The sequence below is a fragment of the Wolffia australiana genome, chromosome 4, assembly GCF_029677425.1.
Source record: "Wolffia australiana isolate 7733 chromosome 4, ASM2967742v1".
Classification (NCBI taxonomy): domain Eukaryota; kingdom Viridiplantae; phylum Streptophyta; class Magnoliopsida; order Alismatales; family Araceae; genus Wolffia; species Wolffia australiana.
This window is the reverse complement of record NC_135838.1, coordinates 7,347,918-7,365,668: the sequence shown is the minus strand read 5'-3', so window position 1 is coordinate 7,365,668 and position 17,751 is coordinate 7,347,918. Positions and strand designations below refer to the sequence as shown.

The following is a 17,751-nucleotide window of genomic DNA, read 5'->3' as shown; positions in this document are numbered from 1 at the left end:
TCCATTAGCGTTGACTGGGTGAAAGTTGATCCTGATCGGACGGGCAAATCCAACGGTTGACGTTGATGCTGAGCGGTAGCAGACAAAGACTTAAAGAACTGGTCTCGAGTCAACGGTCAAAGACCAAGTAAAACGCGTCTCAGAAGATGCCAGAAAGTATAAAGAGTCGCAAACAAGTAGTTAAGAGATAAAGAGAGAGAGAGAGAGAGAGAGAGAGAGAGAGAGAGAGACTGAGACAATGATAGAGAGAGAAGGGAGAGTGAATGATAGAGAGAGATGGATGGATCAGTGAGATGGTGGACAGAGAGAGAGAGAGAGAGATGGATAAGAGAGATGGATGGATTAGAGAGATGGAGAAGAGAGGGATGGATGGATTAGAGAGATGGTGGAGAGAGAGATATATTGGATAAGAGAGATGGATGGATTAGAGAGATGGAGGAGAGAGAGAGAGATGGATAAGAGAGATGGATGGATTAGAGAGATGGAGAAGAGAGGGATGGATGGATTAGAGAGATGGTGGAGAGAGAGATATATTGGATAAGAGAGATGGATGGATTAGAGAGATGGAGGAGAGAGAGAGATGGATGGACTAGAGAGATGGAGGAGAGAGAGAGATGGATGGATTAGAGAAATGGAGGAGAGAGAGAGATGGATGGATTAGAGAGATGGAGGAGAGAGAGAGATGGATGGATTAGAGAGATGGAGGAGAGAGAGAGATGGATGGATTAGAGAGATGGAGGAGAGAGAGAGATGGAGGAGAAAGAGAGATGGATGGATTAGAGAGATGGAGGAGAGAGAGAGATGGATGGATTAGAGAGATGGAGGAGAGAGATGGATGGATTAGAGAGATGGAGGAGAGAGAGAGATGGATGGATTAGAGAGATGGAGGAGAGAGAGAGATGGATGGATTAGAGAGATGGAGAGAGAGAGAGATCAGAGAGACTAAGGATCATGGAGATGGAGGAGAGAGAGATCAGAGAGACCAAGGATCATGGAGATGGAGGAGAGAGAGATGGATGGATCAGAGAGATGGAGGAGAGAGAGATCAGAGAGATGAAGGAGAGGGAGATGGATGGATCAGAGAGATGGAGGAGAGAGAGAGAGAGACTGAAAGAGGGATAGAGAGAGAGAGGGGAGAATGAGAGATGGATGGATAAGAGAGATATGGAGGGAAGAATATGTTGCAGAGAGAGAGAAAGACTACTACAGAGAGACGCGGAGGTTTGAGTGTATCACAGAGAGAGGAGGGAAGAAAGTGTGTTACAGAGAGAGGGAGCTGGAAAAAGACTGCTAGAGAGAGAGAGAGATGGAGGGGAGAGAATGCGTTACACAGAGAGCGAGAGAGAAATGGATAAAGTCTGCTAGAGAGAGAAAGAGAGACGGAGGAAGAGACAATGAGACAGAGAGATGGAGATAGACCGCTAGAGAGAGAGAGATGGCAGGAAGAGAGTGTGGTACAGAGAGAGTAAAGAGGGAGTGTTCAAGAGAGAGAGATAGAGGAAAAGACTGCTAGAGAGAGAGATGGCAGGCAGAGAGTGTGGCACAGAGAGTAGAGAGGGTGTGTTAAAGAGAGAGAGAGAGAGATATACAAGATGGAGTCAGAAAGAAGGCAGGGAGAGTTGGTGATAGAGAGAAAGATGGAGAAGAGAGAGTGATAGAGAGAGATGGAAGGAAGAGAGTGTGTTACAGAGAGAGAGATGGAGGACAGAGAGAAGGAGCAACAAAGAAATGGAGAAATACTGTTGCAGAGAGAGAGATGGAGGGAAGAAAGTGTGATACACAAGAGAGGAGTAAAGAGGCTGTGTTCAAGAGAGAGAGAGAAAGAGAGATGAAGAAAGACTCCCTAGAGGGATAGAGGGAAGAGCGTGTAACAGAGAGTAAACAGGGTGGGTTAAAGAGAGAGAAAGAGAGATGAAGAAAGACTCCCTAGAGGGAGAGAGGGAAGAGCGTGTAACAGAGAGTAAACAGGGTGGGTTAAAGAGAGAGAAAGAGAGATGAAGAAAGACTCCCTAGAGAGAGAGAGAGGGAAGAGTGTATAACAGAGAGAATAAACAGGGTGGGTTAAAGAGAGTGAAAGAGAGATGAAGAAAGATTCCTTAGAGAGAGAGGGAAGAGTGTGTAACAGAGAATAAACAGGGTGGGTTAAAGAGAGTGAAAGAGAGATGAAGAAAGACTCCCTAGAGAGAGAGAGGGAAGAGTGTGTAACAGAGAGAGTAAACAGGGTGAGTTTAAGAGAGAGAAAGAGAGATGAAGAAAGACTCATTAGACAGAGTGAGGGAAGAGCGTGTAACAGAGAGAGTAAACAGGGTGGGTTAAAGAGAGAGAAAGAGAGATAAAGAAAGACTCACTAGAGAGAGAGGGAAGAGTGTGTAACAGAGGGAAGGGTAAAGAGGGTGTGTTAAGGTGAGAGGGAGACACAAAGAGCAAGATGGAGAATGACAGCTTGCTAGAGGGAGAGAGATGGAGAGAAGAGAATGTATGGAGAAGAGAGAGTGATGGATAGAGAGAGAGATAAGAGAAAGATAGAGAGAGAAAGACAGGGAGGGATAGCAGGAGAGAGAGGGGTGGAGAAAGGCTCCCTTTCTTCCTCCGCCAGCAGCTCAGTAAAAAGCGAAGCCACTCGGTCTCTCAGACTGCGTGCCGGGCCAAAAAAAAACACAACAGCCATTCAGAACAAAGTAGAGAGAGAAAACCACAAAGAGATATGGAGAGAGAAAAGAATTTGTACCCTGAATCTCGCAGAGGTTCGGAGCAGTTTTATGTACAGCGGCGACCGCTCCAACTTTAGTCGATTTCGTGATATCTTCCAAACATTAGGAAGAATTCGCGCTATACAGCAAAGTAGGAGCTCAGATACAGCCTCAACCCGATCTCGGGGCTCTTTCCCTCTCCTCCAATGGCGTGTAGAACAACCGGAATCGTAGAGAGAGGTTGCAGGGTCAAGGGTAGAGACAAAGGCAAAATTTCTCTCTCCTTCGCCTCTCGGTCAACGCCCGTTGACTCGGTTGGGTATTCGACCAGAGCAACCTCTTTTAAAGGGTTGGGCCGTCTCTGGGCTCGCCTGCCAGTGTAGAGGTGAAGAACCAACGTCGACGTGTTTTCCAGCCACTCCACCTCCAGGCCTTCCACGTCAGCATAGGATATTCTCCGCTCAATCTGCAGCAAGTTTAGAGAGAGAAATGATGACGACAATGATGATGATGATGATGAAGATGAGGGGAATATGATGTGGGGATGGTTCATACTGCGAGTTTATGGATGTAGATCGACATGAACTTTGGCCCCAGCCGGATCACTCTAGCTTCTGATACCAGCATCTGTGAAAAAACAAGCTAGCTTAATCGAACCCAAAATCAGGATTCTACGGTTAATCATTTAATAAATGGTTAAAAAAGTAAAAATCATGGTTATTAGCAAAATATATAATTAATAAATTACCAGGTTTAATCAGCTGGGTAAACTTGCGCTAGTGTAATTTTCACAGTACGCATGAAAATCCAGTCTAACTTAAACATTAACGAAACCTAGAGATTAATATGGGAAAATTCTTTTTAAAAAAATATTTTCCAGAGAAACACTACAGCCGGGAATCATGTCATTTTTTATATCTTTTTTAAAAAAAGAGGACAAGATAAGAAGGAACATGAAAAAATCGGAGTATGACGAGATGATTATAATGATAATGATCGGAGGTGCACAATATGCATGAAACAAAATTTGTTTTATTTAGATTCAAGAATCACAATAAACATAGCCTAAGGATTAATCTAGGAAAGTTTCTGAAAAAACGTATAAATGCCGTTTCCAGAGAAAAGATTACTCGTCAAAATTGAAAATAGTGATTAAGCCGGGAATCATGTAATATTTTAATTCTCCCGCAAAAAAATGAAGACGATATCAGAAGGAACACGATAGAATCTAAGTGCACGGCAAATATTTCTACGAAAATGAAAAAAGAACAAAATAATGATTGGTGTTGCACGGTATGAATGAAACAAAAACCAGTTAATCGAATTAGATGTAAGAATCACGACAAACACAGCTTAAAGTGTAAGGTACGAAATTTTCCAAAAGGAAATACGTCTTCTCCAGAAAAAAGTTTGCCATACTTTTGAAAATGGAAATAGTGCTTTATTCTGGGATCCTGTCATTTTCTAGTTCTCTTTCCCAGAGAGAACAAGATTGAATTGGAGAACATGCTGAATATTACCCCGAAAAATGAAAAAAAACATATCAAATATCCAAGGGCTAAGGTCTCAAAAAACATAATTCCATCTAAATAAAAAATTACTTTCCTTTTTCCCTGAATTTATTTCTTTTTTACCTCTTTCTTTTTTAGCAAAGCCCAAACGTAAACTTTCTTGCCAGCCTCCTCAGCCTGCCTGCTCGCCAATTTCCTCTCATTGCAATGAGAAGCAATCTCTGAAAGATCTTTTGCACAGGGCACCCCATATTTTTCAGCCGCGGACACCAAAAATTCTCTAAATTCCCCATTTTCTAAAAACCCATCTGTTAATTCAGCATTTCCTTTCTTTAAATAAAAATCTTCGGCTTCCAGCGCAGCAAGCAGCATCCGATGAACAACAATATCCGGGTATCTCCTCAGAGGCGAAGTAAAATGGGTGTACTGAGGCACCCCCAAAGCATAATGACCCCATTCATCTTTCTTATTTCTATAATCCCCAGTGGAGAAATAAGCTGCTAACTGCATCGGCCTTAAGGCATAGGAAATTAAAATTTCAAATAAAATTTTGTCGTCTTTGAGCCTCTCTCTTATTTTCTCTAGAGAGAGGTAAAAGTGCCCAGATGATGACGTGTCCAGCTCGAACCCATGCTTGCTGCAAAATGCCTTAAACTCTCCAAGTTTCCGAAGATTCGGCTCTGGATGTCTGCGCAATAAAGCACTTTCAGGAAAGTATCTTGAGATTGTTTTTGCAGCAGTGTTATTCGCCAGAAGCATGAATTCTCTCACTAGAAAGTTTGATTCCTTCTGCTGACGTGTCACCCAGTCATACGGGTTTCCATTTTCATCGAAGAGAACTTCAATCTTGGCATTCTCCAGCAATAATGCCCCATCTTTCAGCCTTTTCTCCTTCAAATTTTCTGATATCTGATGAAGTGTTTTAACAGCTTCGGTGATCGGCGATGTGATGACATCAAAGCCATCGATGATTCTCTGAGCATCCTCGTACGAGAGCTTGCGAGAAGATCGAATGATAGATCGGCCAATCCACTGACTCAGAACGTTCCCAGAGAGATCGATTAACCATATTATAGACACGGTTAGCTTATCTTCATGAGGAAGAAGTGAGACCAACTCTGAAGAAAGCAAAGGCGGCAGCATCGGCAGCTTATGTTGAAGAATATACACACTTGTGGATCTAACTTGGGCTTCGGTGTCTAAAGCAGTATCTGGGGTAACAAAATAAGAAGCATCTGCAATATGAACACCCACCTGGTACGCATCAGCACCGACTTTTTCAAAGGATAAGGCATCATCCAAATCAACGGCGGATGAAGGGTCGATGGTGAAAGTGCAGACTTCTCTTAGATCCTTTCTCTTTGAAAATTCTTCTTTGGGTATTGACCATGGCAGCTTGGGAAGGCAAGAGAGAGACTCGGAGGAAAAGTCAGCGCAGCAAATCGCATTTTCAAATAAAATAGCTCCAATTTGCGGTTTAATTTCACCGCCTTTTCCGAAAATATGCATCACTTGGGCGCGAGGAAGAAGACTTGATTCACTCCAGGTGGTGATCTTGGCTGCAAGTAGCTCCTTCTTGATGTCCTCCTCATCATTTAATACTTTCTCTTTTAAGTAATCCGGCAGACTGGCTGCTTCGATCAGCATCTCAGGGAACCTCGAATCTGTTGGGATTAACTGCACTGTTTTATTGTGAAAGTTTGGCGAAGGCTTCTTGATTGAAAGAAAACCGACGACCGCTTCTCGACGGCGAGATGGTTCAATAATGGCAACGATTCTTCCCGTCGGTCGTCTTGAGGGGAAGGAACTGACCATGGCAGATAATCTTTTAAGTGATCTTAAAGATTCCACAGCTTCCGAGTCTGAGACGGGGTCCTCGGTACAGTCGTGCTCTTCACAAAGAAATTTGTCGCCATTTGGAGAATTTTCTCCGTTCACTGTGTTACATTTGACTGACGAATCAGACGTCGCCAACTGGGCAGACGAACTCTTCAATCTCACCCATGCTGACGTGGGATTCAGGATGACCGCAACAACATCGCCCTCAACCTTGAAAATAAGGGGAAATGTTAAGGCTTCAGTTAAATAAAATAGGTTTAACTATATTGATGGTAAATTTTATAATTTAATCAAAATTTACATGAATGTAAATTTTATTTCATATACATACGGGTAATTGTTAAATAGAAGTTGAAGAACTTTTTAAGAAAAATAACAATAAAAATCAATGAGCACCTGCAGAAGAAAAAACAGTTCATGTAACCGATTGAAGAATAGTCAGTGATAAATGAAGAACATAATTACTGTGGATTTAAAGGAATATAAAACATAATTTTGAGGCATGATTTCAAACTAAAAACAACTATGTACAAAATGTATCACGAGGGGGGAGGAACAATAGGGCCAAATAAAAGATAACGCCACATTTTAAACAGAAATGCCATCATACAGAACAAGGTCGGAAGGCTGTAAGTAGCAAGGCTGCAAAAATCATTCTATTTCAGCCGCAGTGCTTGTAAACTTACTAAATTCGCAAAAAATTTACCAGGAACATCAATGGAAAAAACAAATAATGATTATCCTCACCGATCTATTTTGCGCTGAAACTCCATTGATGAGAATATCAACTGGAACACCATCCAAAGTACAATAGGCCTGTGGAAAACTGAAGTTAACTGTCGCCTTCAGGAAATAATTATACATGAGATACAAGAGATCAAACCTCGAGGCGATTATAAGCATTCACACGAAGAACAGCTTTGAATGCGCGACCATTCTGAGAAAAAAATGATCGAAATTTAAGAACCCCGACATGAAATTTCGAATAATCGTGAGTGAAATCTGACCTGTAGAGCTCCTCTGACAGCGTCTTCAGACCAGTGGGGATCAAAATACCTAGGGTTTGCTTGCGCAAAGATCTTTCTCCGATTGAACTCTGTCGATGGGGAGGACCCGCAATTCTTCCCTCGTCCAACGGCCAAGTATTGTGGCATTGATGACGATACATCCTCGTAGCCAGGCGCGCAGACCGGCCCCGGCATCAGGTGATTTCTCTCAGAGGCAATAATCCAACCGAAATTGCGAAAATTTCCTATATCGACGAAGAATCCAGATCCATTCGAATCCCAATAACTGAAAAAAAACAAAAATTTAAAACTTCTTCGGACAAACCTGATCGATTCCTCAAGCTTCTATATACGATTCTTCGATCGGCGACAAGTATGAGATTGAGATCTTGTCTTCGTCTGCACGCATTCGCAGTGGGAGAGATTTCCCTCTTCTTTCCGACGTTAAAAATAAAGCCTATTAACCGACTTTGTTCTTCGTTTAACTTATTTTAAAATTAAAAATAAAAGGGCAAGAAATCATTTTGAAGAAAGTTGAAAGGAAAAATAAACCAAAAATGAAATAAATGTGCAAATTATTATTTTTTTGAAAAAATTGTGCATAATACTATAAGCTTCTATTGGAGCTAATATTGCTAATTGTATATTAGAGTTGGTGATGTTCAATTTAGATAAAGAGTATGAACTCCCATGGTGATTGATGCATCTAAATATATTATCACTCTAGTTAAATCAGGCCTTTACAAGCAAACAGCTGTGAGAATATTTGTTTTGATTTCATATTTTTACATTTCAATATGATTTTTTTATTGCGTAGATGAGAAATAACCTTGAAAATCAATTTTCTTTCAATTTGACCTTATTTTGTAGGGTATCATCTAAGAAGTCTCAGAATTATTTATGAGTTATGATTCTTATGACTTTTAAATGTATTAGTTTTTTAGTTAGATTTGAACCATATTTTATTATGTTTAAATGTTTGAGTTGAGTTGCCTGTTGGCATCACTTAAGGATAGCTATTTCATGTTAACACTATGCGCAAATTCCATGGTACATACTCTCATTAAGCTCGCATCTTAGATTTTTCTCATTGATGTGCGACTAGATCCAACGTATTTGTATTTTTATTAAAATATATATATTGCTCTCGCTCGTCATCTTTCTATGTTAAGATTCATCTTGCTATTAACCATTTTGGTGAAAAAATTCATGTAAAAAGCTGAAAATGTTTAAAATAGCTTAAGGAAGATGGGATGATGCGGCCTAGGAATGCTAAGATGCAGTAATAAAAATAGAAATGTGATGAAAGTAGGAGAAGATAGATCAAACCTAATAATGTTGATGAACACAATGTTAGGTCTAAGACTTGCCATGTACCCTTGCGTTCTGTCAGGACCATGGCAGTTTGTATATTCAGGCAGGCTTTTCCACTTATATGTTTCCTCTCTCCAAAAACCCAGGACACCAATAGCAGCCCTCGATGAACCCCTAGCCTCAATCTCTTTTCAATCAGACTACTCGATTGGGAAGCAAGTTCAAAGGCTATTTTATATACATTGCCACCTCGTCTAATGAATTCATCAAGGGAATCTTTGGAAAGAGGGAATAAAAACAAAGATGCCCTCAAAATTTCCGCTTAATCAACCTTCTAGATTGTTAGAAATCAAGCCTCCAAAGTTGGACCAATCTAAGCTGTTGATTTAATAAAAACATTCTCTTTCCTCATCGTCGTCACCACTATCACATCTAGGGTTTTCTATTTATATTGTTGATATTTGATCTCATGATTGGAACATATTTTTCATTTTGATCATGATCTACAACTTAACAAATGTCGTGTGTCCATGTGCAAAAAAATACAAAAAGATAATAAAATAAAATAAATAATAAATGTGTGACGTGGTTATGTATCCTATGTGCAACACCTCACAATATTCGTTTTAGTCCAGCAGTGTGTAGCCATGTGTCCCTACCATAAAAATAAAACAAAAAGAATAAATTAAATAAACATGTGTGTGTGATGTGGTGACTCATGGTGATGAGTCACCTCAACATTTTTTTTCTCTTCCAACATCCATGCATGGACATGCATGCAGTGTGTGCAAGTGTGGGTGCACCATAGTACACATCTATATGAGCTTACATGTCATGTAGAAACCGCCTCCATTTATTTGACCTTTCAATGTGTTAAATATGGATATAATAAGTAATAAGGGTCCATTTCATATAGAAAGGACATGACCCCTGTTTATCTATGGGTCATTTAACATGTTACTTTTCTCAATCTCCATAGTAGCGTATATTGAATTTTAAATTCACAATACTTATTGGTCATGTCACCCATGTGATTACTTTTTTTTTCAGGAAATTATAGTTTGTTATGGCATCTTTTTCCAAATAGTTGTATCCACTATTGTGGAGAGTGTTGATTGGTAGCCATTGGATCAAATCAAGTAGTGCCATGTGCTGCAAAAAAACTTGAAGGCAAAAAATATATAATTCATAAAATATAATAAATATATATTGATGTAGAAAAAAATAACTCCATATATTTAATGTCAAAAGTTTTGCAAAATTTATACTCTGACTTAACAAAAAAATTAATATCAGAAAATTTCCCAAAATACAAAAAAAATCACAAAAATAAAAAATTAAATATAAATATAGATTTAATAATTTTATGATTGATGGAAATCATATGCGATCATTTTAGCATGTTATCAGACCCCCCAATTTAAACAATTGTTATTCCCTTAGCAATTATTTTGAAGTTTCCTTGGATTATTAATTCACCTTAAGAACCTGAATGGATGAGCAAGCATGAAATATATAAATGCACCTGTAAATATGAATATACCAATCTAATGCTAGTGCACACATGTTAACTCCCTCGTAGTTTCAAAAATAGTCGGTGGCCATGAGAAGGGAAGCCTACTTCTCACTGGGTATGATACTTGATGGAAATATATGTGACCGACAAGCCAATCACACATTCCACATCTCGTTCCATGTTCATTAATACAACATATTCATTATAGTGCACGTGTGATGCTTATAGTGAAGTCCGTGAATACATGATCGGACTTAGTGAATTATGATGAGATCGTAATACGGAGATCACTAGTCTTTAAGCATGTGTTCTAAACATTCTTATTCGAAGGACACGTGAGAAGGACATCGAAGTATCCGGATAGAATAACACTATTTAGCCTCACTCATGTGATGAGTATAGTCGGTTCCATAGCTATTAGTGTGGAGACACTAAGTATAGATGGTGGGTGCTCTTTAGCAGAAAGAGTTCACTGAATTGATCCGTACAAATCCCTGAATGGTATTATACCAAACTGTCAATCAGGTTGATTCACGTCACGATTGTAAAAGTGGTCCTTAGACCTGAGACACCAAAGACGTCTTGTGGACGGACTGTTGTACTTTGGCTATGGCCAATGAGTCTCTAATCATGGGATCGTCCACCCTCGGTATAAGAGGTGATAGCTTGAGGAAGATGATGCGAGGAAGTCCTTGGCCAAGGTAATGAAATATCGAAGAAGAGTTCTCCGATGATTTTCGAATGCATCAGTACTAACTCGGATGACCAATTAGGGTTTGACAATTGACCATATCCTAAGTTGTCCAAGGAGCATCAAGTCGATAAGGGATTATACATACACGGTAACTGATGATGAACAGGTTCCATGAGTGAGTTGATACACACTCCTTTGTATCTTCTAGAACACGAGGTGTAGCTTGTCACCCCACGAGTTGGAGACTCGACCTATCGATTGGGTTGAATCGATCTGACATTAGTTAATCTATATGTTGACATAGTTAATTAATTTGGAAGGCCAATAAAGGTTATTGAGTTGCTCGAGTCGTTAACTATACTGATGCATGGCCCTTGAGGGTCACACGCAAATGGTCTTTTAGACGTTGGAAGATATACTTAAGTTTTGGGGGTTTTGTGAAAAATACCCACTTAGTATAAATAGGGGGAGGCCCAGAATTGTTCAGGGGCCTTCCCCTTCTTCTCCCTTCTCCCCACACCCCCTCTCCATGCTCTATGCGATCGAAACGGCGTAACGACGATGGTGGAGGTAGAACGGGGCTCGTCAAGGAAAATGAGGAGATTCGACTTGCCGAGGATCGCGTGAATACGCCTAGAGGCTGCACACGTGAGCAGCTCAAGTTGCCTCTTTCCGGGATCCAAGAAATTACGGATGCGATTCATGGAAATGTACATCGTTTCAATGATTTGATGATGTCGTTCGATTCGTTCAAGTCTTCCGCTGCGGATCATTTTGTTTTGTTCATCCATGTCAAGGCCTCTAGAACCCAATAATAATATGGTCCATAATATGTTCTCTCCTTTCTTCATTTGTAGGTCAATCACTCACATGTGGTGAGCTTTGTGTTTAGGCTTCCCCTCTAAGTTTCATCATTCTTCTATTATTGATCAAGCACAGAATATCAAATGTGTATGAATGAAACATATTCAGTGAGGGTCATATCTAACTACTGGGAAGTAAGGAAGAGAATGGAGGATGGCTCAGAGGAATAGGTAAGGTATGTATGAGAAAACCAATGGAAAAGTTATACTCTAATAGCTTACTCCCAATAGTAAGCGAGGGGGCAGAAAACACTGGAAGAGCGTAGAAAAAATGTAGATAAAAATAATGGTTGATAATGTGACATGTGTCTACCTTTGAATGGGATGATGAATACATTGACCTACAAATTAATAGAATAATGACAAGACGTGCTTCCAAAACAAGAACCCCCAATATTTGTTTTTTTTATCCACAGATTTTAGTTGATGTTGAGGACTTCCATCTTTTAATTATTTAACTTGGGATTAAGTGTATCATTAGTAGCTAGGGTCAACACATGGATTTGTATCTAGAGATGTAGTCCATCATTTGCACAAGCATACCTTTGATACTCTTGTAGCTAGGATGTAGGGTGAATGGGTTCTCCAACTTGGGTATGATTTTAGACATGGGAGAAAATTTAAATTTTCTAATTTTCTAACAGCTTAATTTACACGCTAGAAAAATTTCAACTTAAAATGATGCAAGTATTATAAAAATTTGTAACCCTAGAATGAAAATATCTCACCCCTGACTTAAAACATGCATTTTCCCTAGTGTAAGAAAAAAAGGGAAGAAAATAAATGACCAACTGTGTTTCCATATGCTCGTTTAATTGTGAAATGATAGTGCTTGTGGTTTTCTACTTCCTTCCCTTTTCTGTAATCCTAAGACAAAATACATACAGTGAGAGGCATGGGAAGATAATGATGGCTATCTAATATCCAATTATTAAATCCAAAACAACAGGAGAACACATTTATTTTTCCAATGAAATTATGCATATAATTTGAAAAGTAAGATGAGAACTAGAAGAAACATTAACCAAAAAAAATACAACCGAGACAATGATGTTGATGATAGAAATTATTGTCAACGGAAGCGTACCAAAGTCCATCTTATTTGACGGCTTGGAGTGAATCTTCTGGACCAGAAAAGTGGATACTGATTTCTCAAATGCAAATGGGGGATAGAGGGTCTCGCGGTTTGCCTAATCCAGGGACCACAAACATTCTCTTATAAGCCTTCATGGGCATGTCAGATTACAAAACCACCCATTACGATTATGTAATTGACTCAGTTTCTACACAAATATGCAACCATATCTATATGAATGACGTCTTAATCCCACACCTTATAAAACCACAACATATGGGTTAAACAACTTCAATAATAAACATGGATATACAGTACAATATGCCTAAGCCAACTTTTGAGATCCAACAGTCAACCCCAATAATTAATAGGTTATTAATACCCATTTGAAAATATTTATACTCCAAGGTCAACTTTGTTTCTGATTTTAATGGAAATTAAATATGCATATGATAATTTAACATGAAGTTAAAGCACAAATACAACCTTCAAAGAATATTCAAAATACACAAAATTGTAATGCAAATACTGAAAATTTGAATTTCCAAACTCCTTGCCAATAGATTTTCCTTCAATATAAAGTGTATTTTAATAATTTTGTTTTTAAATGAAGATCAATTGAATGGTCATGACAATCTGTAAAAAAAATCTTCAAAATTGTTTTATTTCCTCTTACATGAAATCATTTCTATAAAATTACTTATCTCCCCAGATCAAGGGTTGACATTCATGATATTGAGGGTTGACATTACTTATTGTTGGAAGCTAAGAGGGGGGGTGAATTAGCTTTTCTGATTTTATATTATCTAGATACCTTTTAATGATCCCTTGTTTTAACTCTCACCTCCTTTCTCTAAGACACCAAGTTTACTTGGTTCCTCGATCCGCTAAGTGATCGAGTCAATCGAAGGTCCCCCTTTGAGTCCAAACTAGGACTCAGGATATCCTTATCAAGGATCCTCCCTTGTAAGGTACCCTAACCCAACTTACAGAGTTGCTGAGGAGTCTTCCGGTGGCACTTCTCGTTCCTTGGTGCACGAGCTTCAACCCCGAACGCCTTCGGGTAGACCGTCATGAGCACTTCCTCGTACGCCTACTTCTCTCATCACCGTCACGTCCTTGATGCCACCCACGTCACCTCCCCGCATTCTGAATCTTCTTCACCTGCTCAGATTAGTAAAAAGGAAAACAATGCCACTCCCCGTGATTGATTCAATAGTCAATCACCGCACTCAATGATGGATGAGTATATGATAATATCACAAGCACAAGAATCAAATCTTCTTTCAATCTCAGATCAAATTACTATAAAAAATCTCTCTCAGATCACAGAAATCAACTTCAAATATTTCTTTCAAAAGATCAAGATCAAAATTCCACTATCCTTCACAATACTATATGAAGAATCACCACTAAGACTATGATTGTGAAGGAATCTATCAACCTTTTCACTAAATGAGTGAATGATCAAAATGAAAAACTTCCCTTATGAGTAGAGAAGCACAGCCACACCAATTGCAGGGGAAGAACTTCACAAAGAGGAGCACTTTCTTCACACACAAAGAGCTCAAGAGAGATGGTTTTCAAAGAGGATGCATCAACCCTTGCTCTGAAGGGGTATTTATAGGGGTAGAGGGGTAGATTGTAATTTTCTGAGAATTTCAAAAAACAATTCAAGCTCAAAAGGAGCTGTAATTAATTTTTTATGATTTTTTCAATATTTTATAGAAAGTTTCCTTAATTAAAAAATTAATTATAGTAATTAATGCTAATTAAAGTAGTTAGGTTTAATATAGGAATTTCAAAAGTCGGAAAAAATACGATTTTTAGAAATAAGAAATGATTTTGGAAAGTCAACCGTCGGACCCGACCTTTGGAATAAATCGAATTTCCTAATTCGATTTTTCGGGTCAAAAGTACATTATATATAAATAATTTATTTCTACACTAAGAGATGACTTCTGGCGCAGTGGTAAAACACTTCATTACTGAGGCGGAGGTCCTGGGTTCAAATCTCGTTCTCCCCATATATATATATATTTTTAATTCAAACTTTAGTAGCGGACCCGACCTCGAATTTAACTGGTTAAATCCGCCCGTCGGGTCCGCCACTAAGGCTAATGGGCTCCGCCCATTTAGGCCTTATTGGGCCCTTCTTAAATGAACTAAAATGCCAGAAATTTATTTAGGAGTCAATTTTGCACTATTTAAAATACTTTTAACTGTTTAAAAAATTCAAACTTTAGTAGCGGACCCGACCTCGAATTTAACTGGTTAAATCCGCCCGTCGGGTCCGCCACTAAGGCTAATGGGCTCCGCCCATTTAGGCCTTATTGGGCCCTTCTTAAATGAACTAAAATGCCAGAAATTTATTTAGGAGTCAATTTTGCACTATTTAAAATACTTTTAATTGTTTAAAAAATTCATAAAAATGTTTATAATATTTTTAAAGTATTTAAAAATATTTCTAAGGCTTCTGAAAATAATTTCAACATACGTTGAATATGAAATGACCTTTTAAAATATTTTAATACTTTAAAACTATTTTCAGAAACTTTAAAAAACATTTTTCATTCTCCCAAGTACTTTATGATTATTCTAGTTTATTTTATAGTTTTAACACATTTAAAAAACATAATCTTAAAATATTTTAAGCTCTAATTATAAATTAGTTTCTTAATTATAAATTCATGATGTTAATGTAATTTAGTGTACATTAAAAGAAAAAAACCTCAACACTTATCTTCCCAAATCAAGGGTTGGCATTCATGATATTGAGGGTCATAAAAAAATTAATGTGTTAGAATCATATTCAGATGTTGGTCACCAGATTCTTCCATAGAACTATCACTTCAAGCATCTATAATTAACCTGTGAGTATCAAAAGCATCACCAACAAGACATTAAACCATTTCATCCTCATTTTCATCTAATTCCTATTTTCTGGATCACTTATCAATTTCATTGTATCGGTCTATAGAAATAGCATTTTAGGTGTAGAGGACCAATATTTTTAAAATCACAAGTATCATCGAGAACAAAATAATCTTAATTTTCAGAAACTTATTTCTTCACGTGATTTGAAAGTCATTTCATAGGATTTCCCACTTTCAAAGAAAATCCATGATCAACAAAAAAACAGAAATATTGTCACAAGTTATGTGGAATTTCTCTAAAAGCTGTCTGTCTCTTCAGCTTCAACCAATCACAAAATTATTCCTGAACAACCATCTATACACGTGAAGCATTCAAACTGATGATTGCATTGATGGACTTCGAGAAAACAAGCATAAGTCAAAGTAAAAGTTATACTAGAGAGGACCACTCAAACTTAGTATGAAGTTGGGTCTACAAAATATCTATGACTTGTGATGCACCATCAAAGCATTTTTCAGCAGGCAGAGGGTCATAAGAGGATGATTATTGACAAAATAAATATCAATATTGATGAGTTTCGTGTTTATACTTGGGCCTTCTACTATAAAATATCCATTTTTCTAATATTTCCAAACTTTAGGAGCAGTAACTATGATCATATTTGTGAATGTAATGAGATATAACCATGAATTTTGTAAAGGAGAGAGAGACATAGAGTCAGAGATAGGAATATAGAGATACAGATAGAGAGGGACAAAGAGAGAGTATCAGAGACAAGAGAGAGAGAGATATAGATAGATAGAGACATACAGAGGGGGAGAGAGAGAGAGAGATAAAGATAAATAGAGACATACAGAGGGGGAGAGACAGAGAGAGAGAGAGACAGAGAGGGACAGAGAGAGGCAGACATAGAAGGACATAGAGAGACACAGACAAAGGGACTTAGAGAGATAGAGATAAAGAGAGACAGACATAGAGAGATATAGATATATAGAGAGAGAGAGAGACAAAGAGAGAGATAGAGAGATACAGACATAGAGTGACAGAGAGAGACAGAGTGACAAAACAAAATAGAGAAAGATAGTCAGAGAGAGATAGAGAGACAGAGATAGATAGATAGAGAGAGACAGACAGAGTGACACAACGAAATAGAGAGAGACAGATAGAGAGATAGAGAGAGATAGAGAGAGACAGAGATAGACAGATAGAGAGAGACACAGAGTGACACAACGAAATAGAGAGAGATAGAGAGAGACAGATAGAGAGATAGAGAGAGATAGAGAGAGACAGATAGAGAGATAGAGAGAGACAGAGTGACACAACGAAATAGAGAGAGATAGAGAGAGACAGATAGAGAGATAGAGAGAGATAGAGAGAGACAGAGATAGAGAGAGAGAGAGAGACAGAGTGACACAACGAAATAGAGAGAGATAGAGAGAGACAGATAGAGAGATAGAGAGAGATAGAGAGAGACAGAGATAGATAGAGAGAGAGAGACAGAGTGACACAACGAAATAGAGAGAGATAGAGAGAGACAGATAGAGAGATAGAGAGAGATAGAGAGAGACAGAGATAGATAGATAGAGAGACAGAGACAGAGTGACACAACGAAATAGAGAGAGATAGAGAGAGACAGATAGAGAGATAGAGAGAGATAGAGAGAGACAGAGATAGATAGATAGAGAGACAGAGACAGAGTGACACAACGAAATAGAGAGAGATAGAGAGAGACAGATAGAGAGATAGAGAGAGATAGAGAGAGACAGAGATAGATAGATAGAGAGAGAGAGAGACAGAGTGACACAACGAAATAGAGAGAGATAGAGAGAGACAGATAGAGAGATAGAGAGAGATAGAGATAGATAGATATATAGGGAGAGAGAGAGACAGAGTGACACAACGAAATAGAGAGAGATAGAGAGAGATAGAGATAGATAGATAGATAGATAGAGAGAGAGAGACAGAGTGACACAACGATATAGAGAGAGAGATAGAGATAGATAGAGAGAGAGAGACAGAGTGACACAACGATATAGAGAGAGAGATAGAGATAGATCGATAGAGAGAGATAGAGATAGATAGATAGATAGAGAGAGATAGAGAGAGATAGAGATAGATCGATAGAGAGAGATAGAGATAGATAGATAGATAGAGAGAGATAGAGAGAGAGAGATAGATAGATAGATAGAGAGATAGATAGATAGAGAGAGAGAGAGAGAGAGAGAGAGAGAGAGAGAGAGAGAGAGAGAGAGAGAGAGAGAGAGAGAGAGAGAGAGAGAGAGAGAGAGAGAGAGAGAGAGAGAGAGAGAGATAGATAGATAGATAGAGAGAGAGAGAGAGAGAGAGAGAGAGAGAGAGAGAGAGA

General features: G+C 38.5%; 1 protein-coding gene across 1 annotated transcript; it reads right to left on the bottom strand.

Moving 5' to 3' along the window:
- Positions 1-90: 90 nt before the first annotated feature.
- Positions 91-7,502, bottom strand: LOC144701778 (Ribonuclease II/R family protein). The gene is made up of 8 exons (XM_078573536.1): positions 7,373-7,502; positions 7,048-7,292; positions 6,924-6,977; positions 6,788-6,856; positions 4,325-6,250; positions 3,246-3,317; positions 2,729-3,156; positions 91-2,633 (listed from the first exon to the last, which is right to left on the bottom strand). Exons 2-7 carry the CDS (start codon positions 7,240-7,242, stop codon positions 2,830-2,832), a joined length of 2,643 nt encoding a protein of 880 aa, XP_078429662.1. The 5' UTR covers positions 7,243-7,292; positions 7,373-7,502; the 3' UTR covers positions 91-2,633; positions 2,729-2,829.
- Between the last annotated feature and the right edge of the window lie 10,249 nt (positions 7,503-17,751).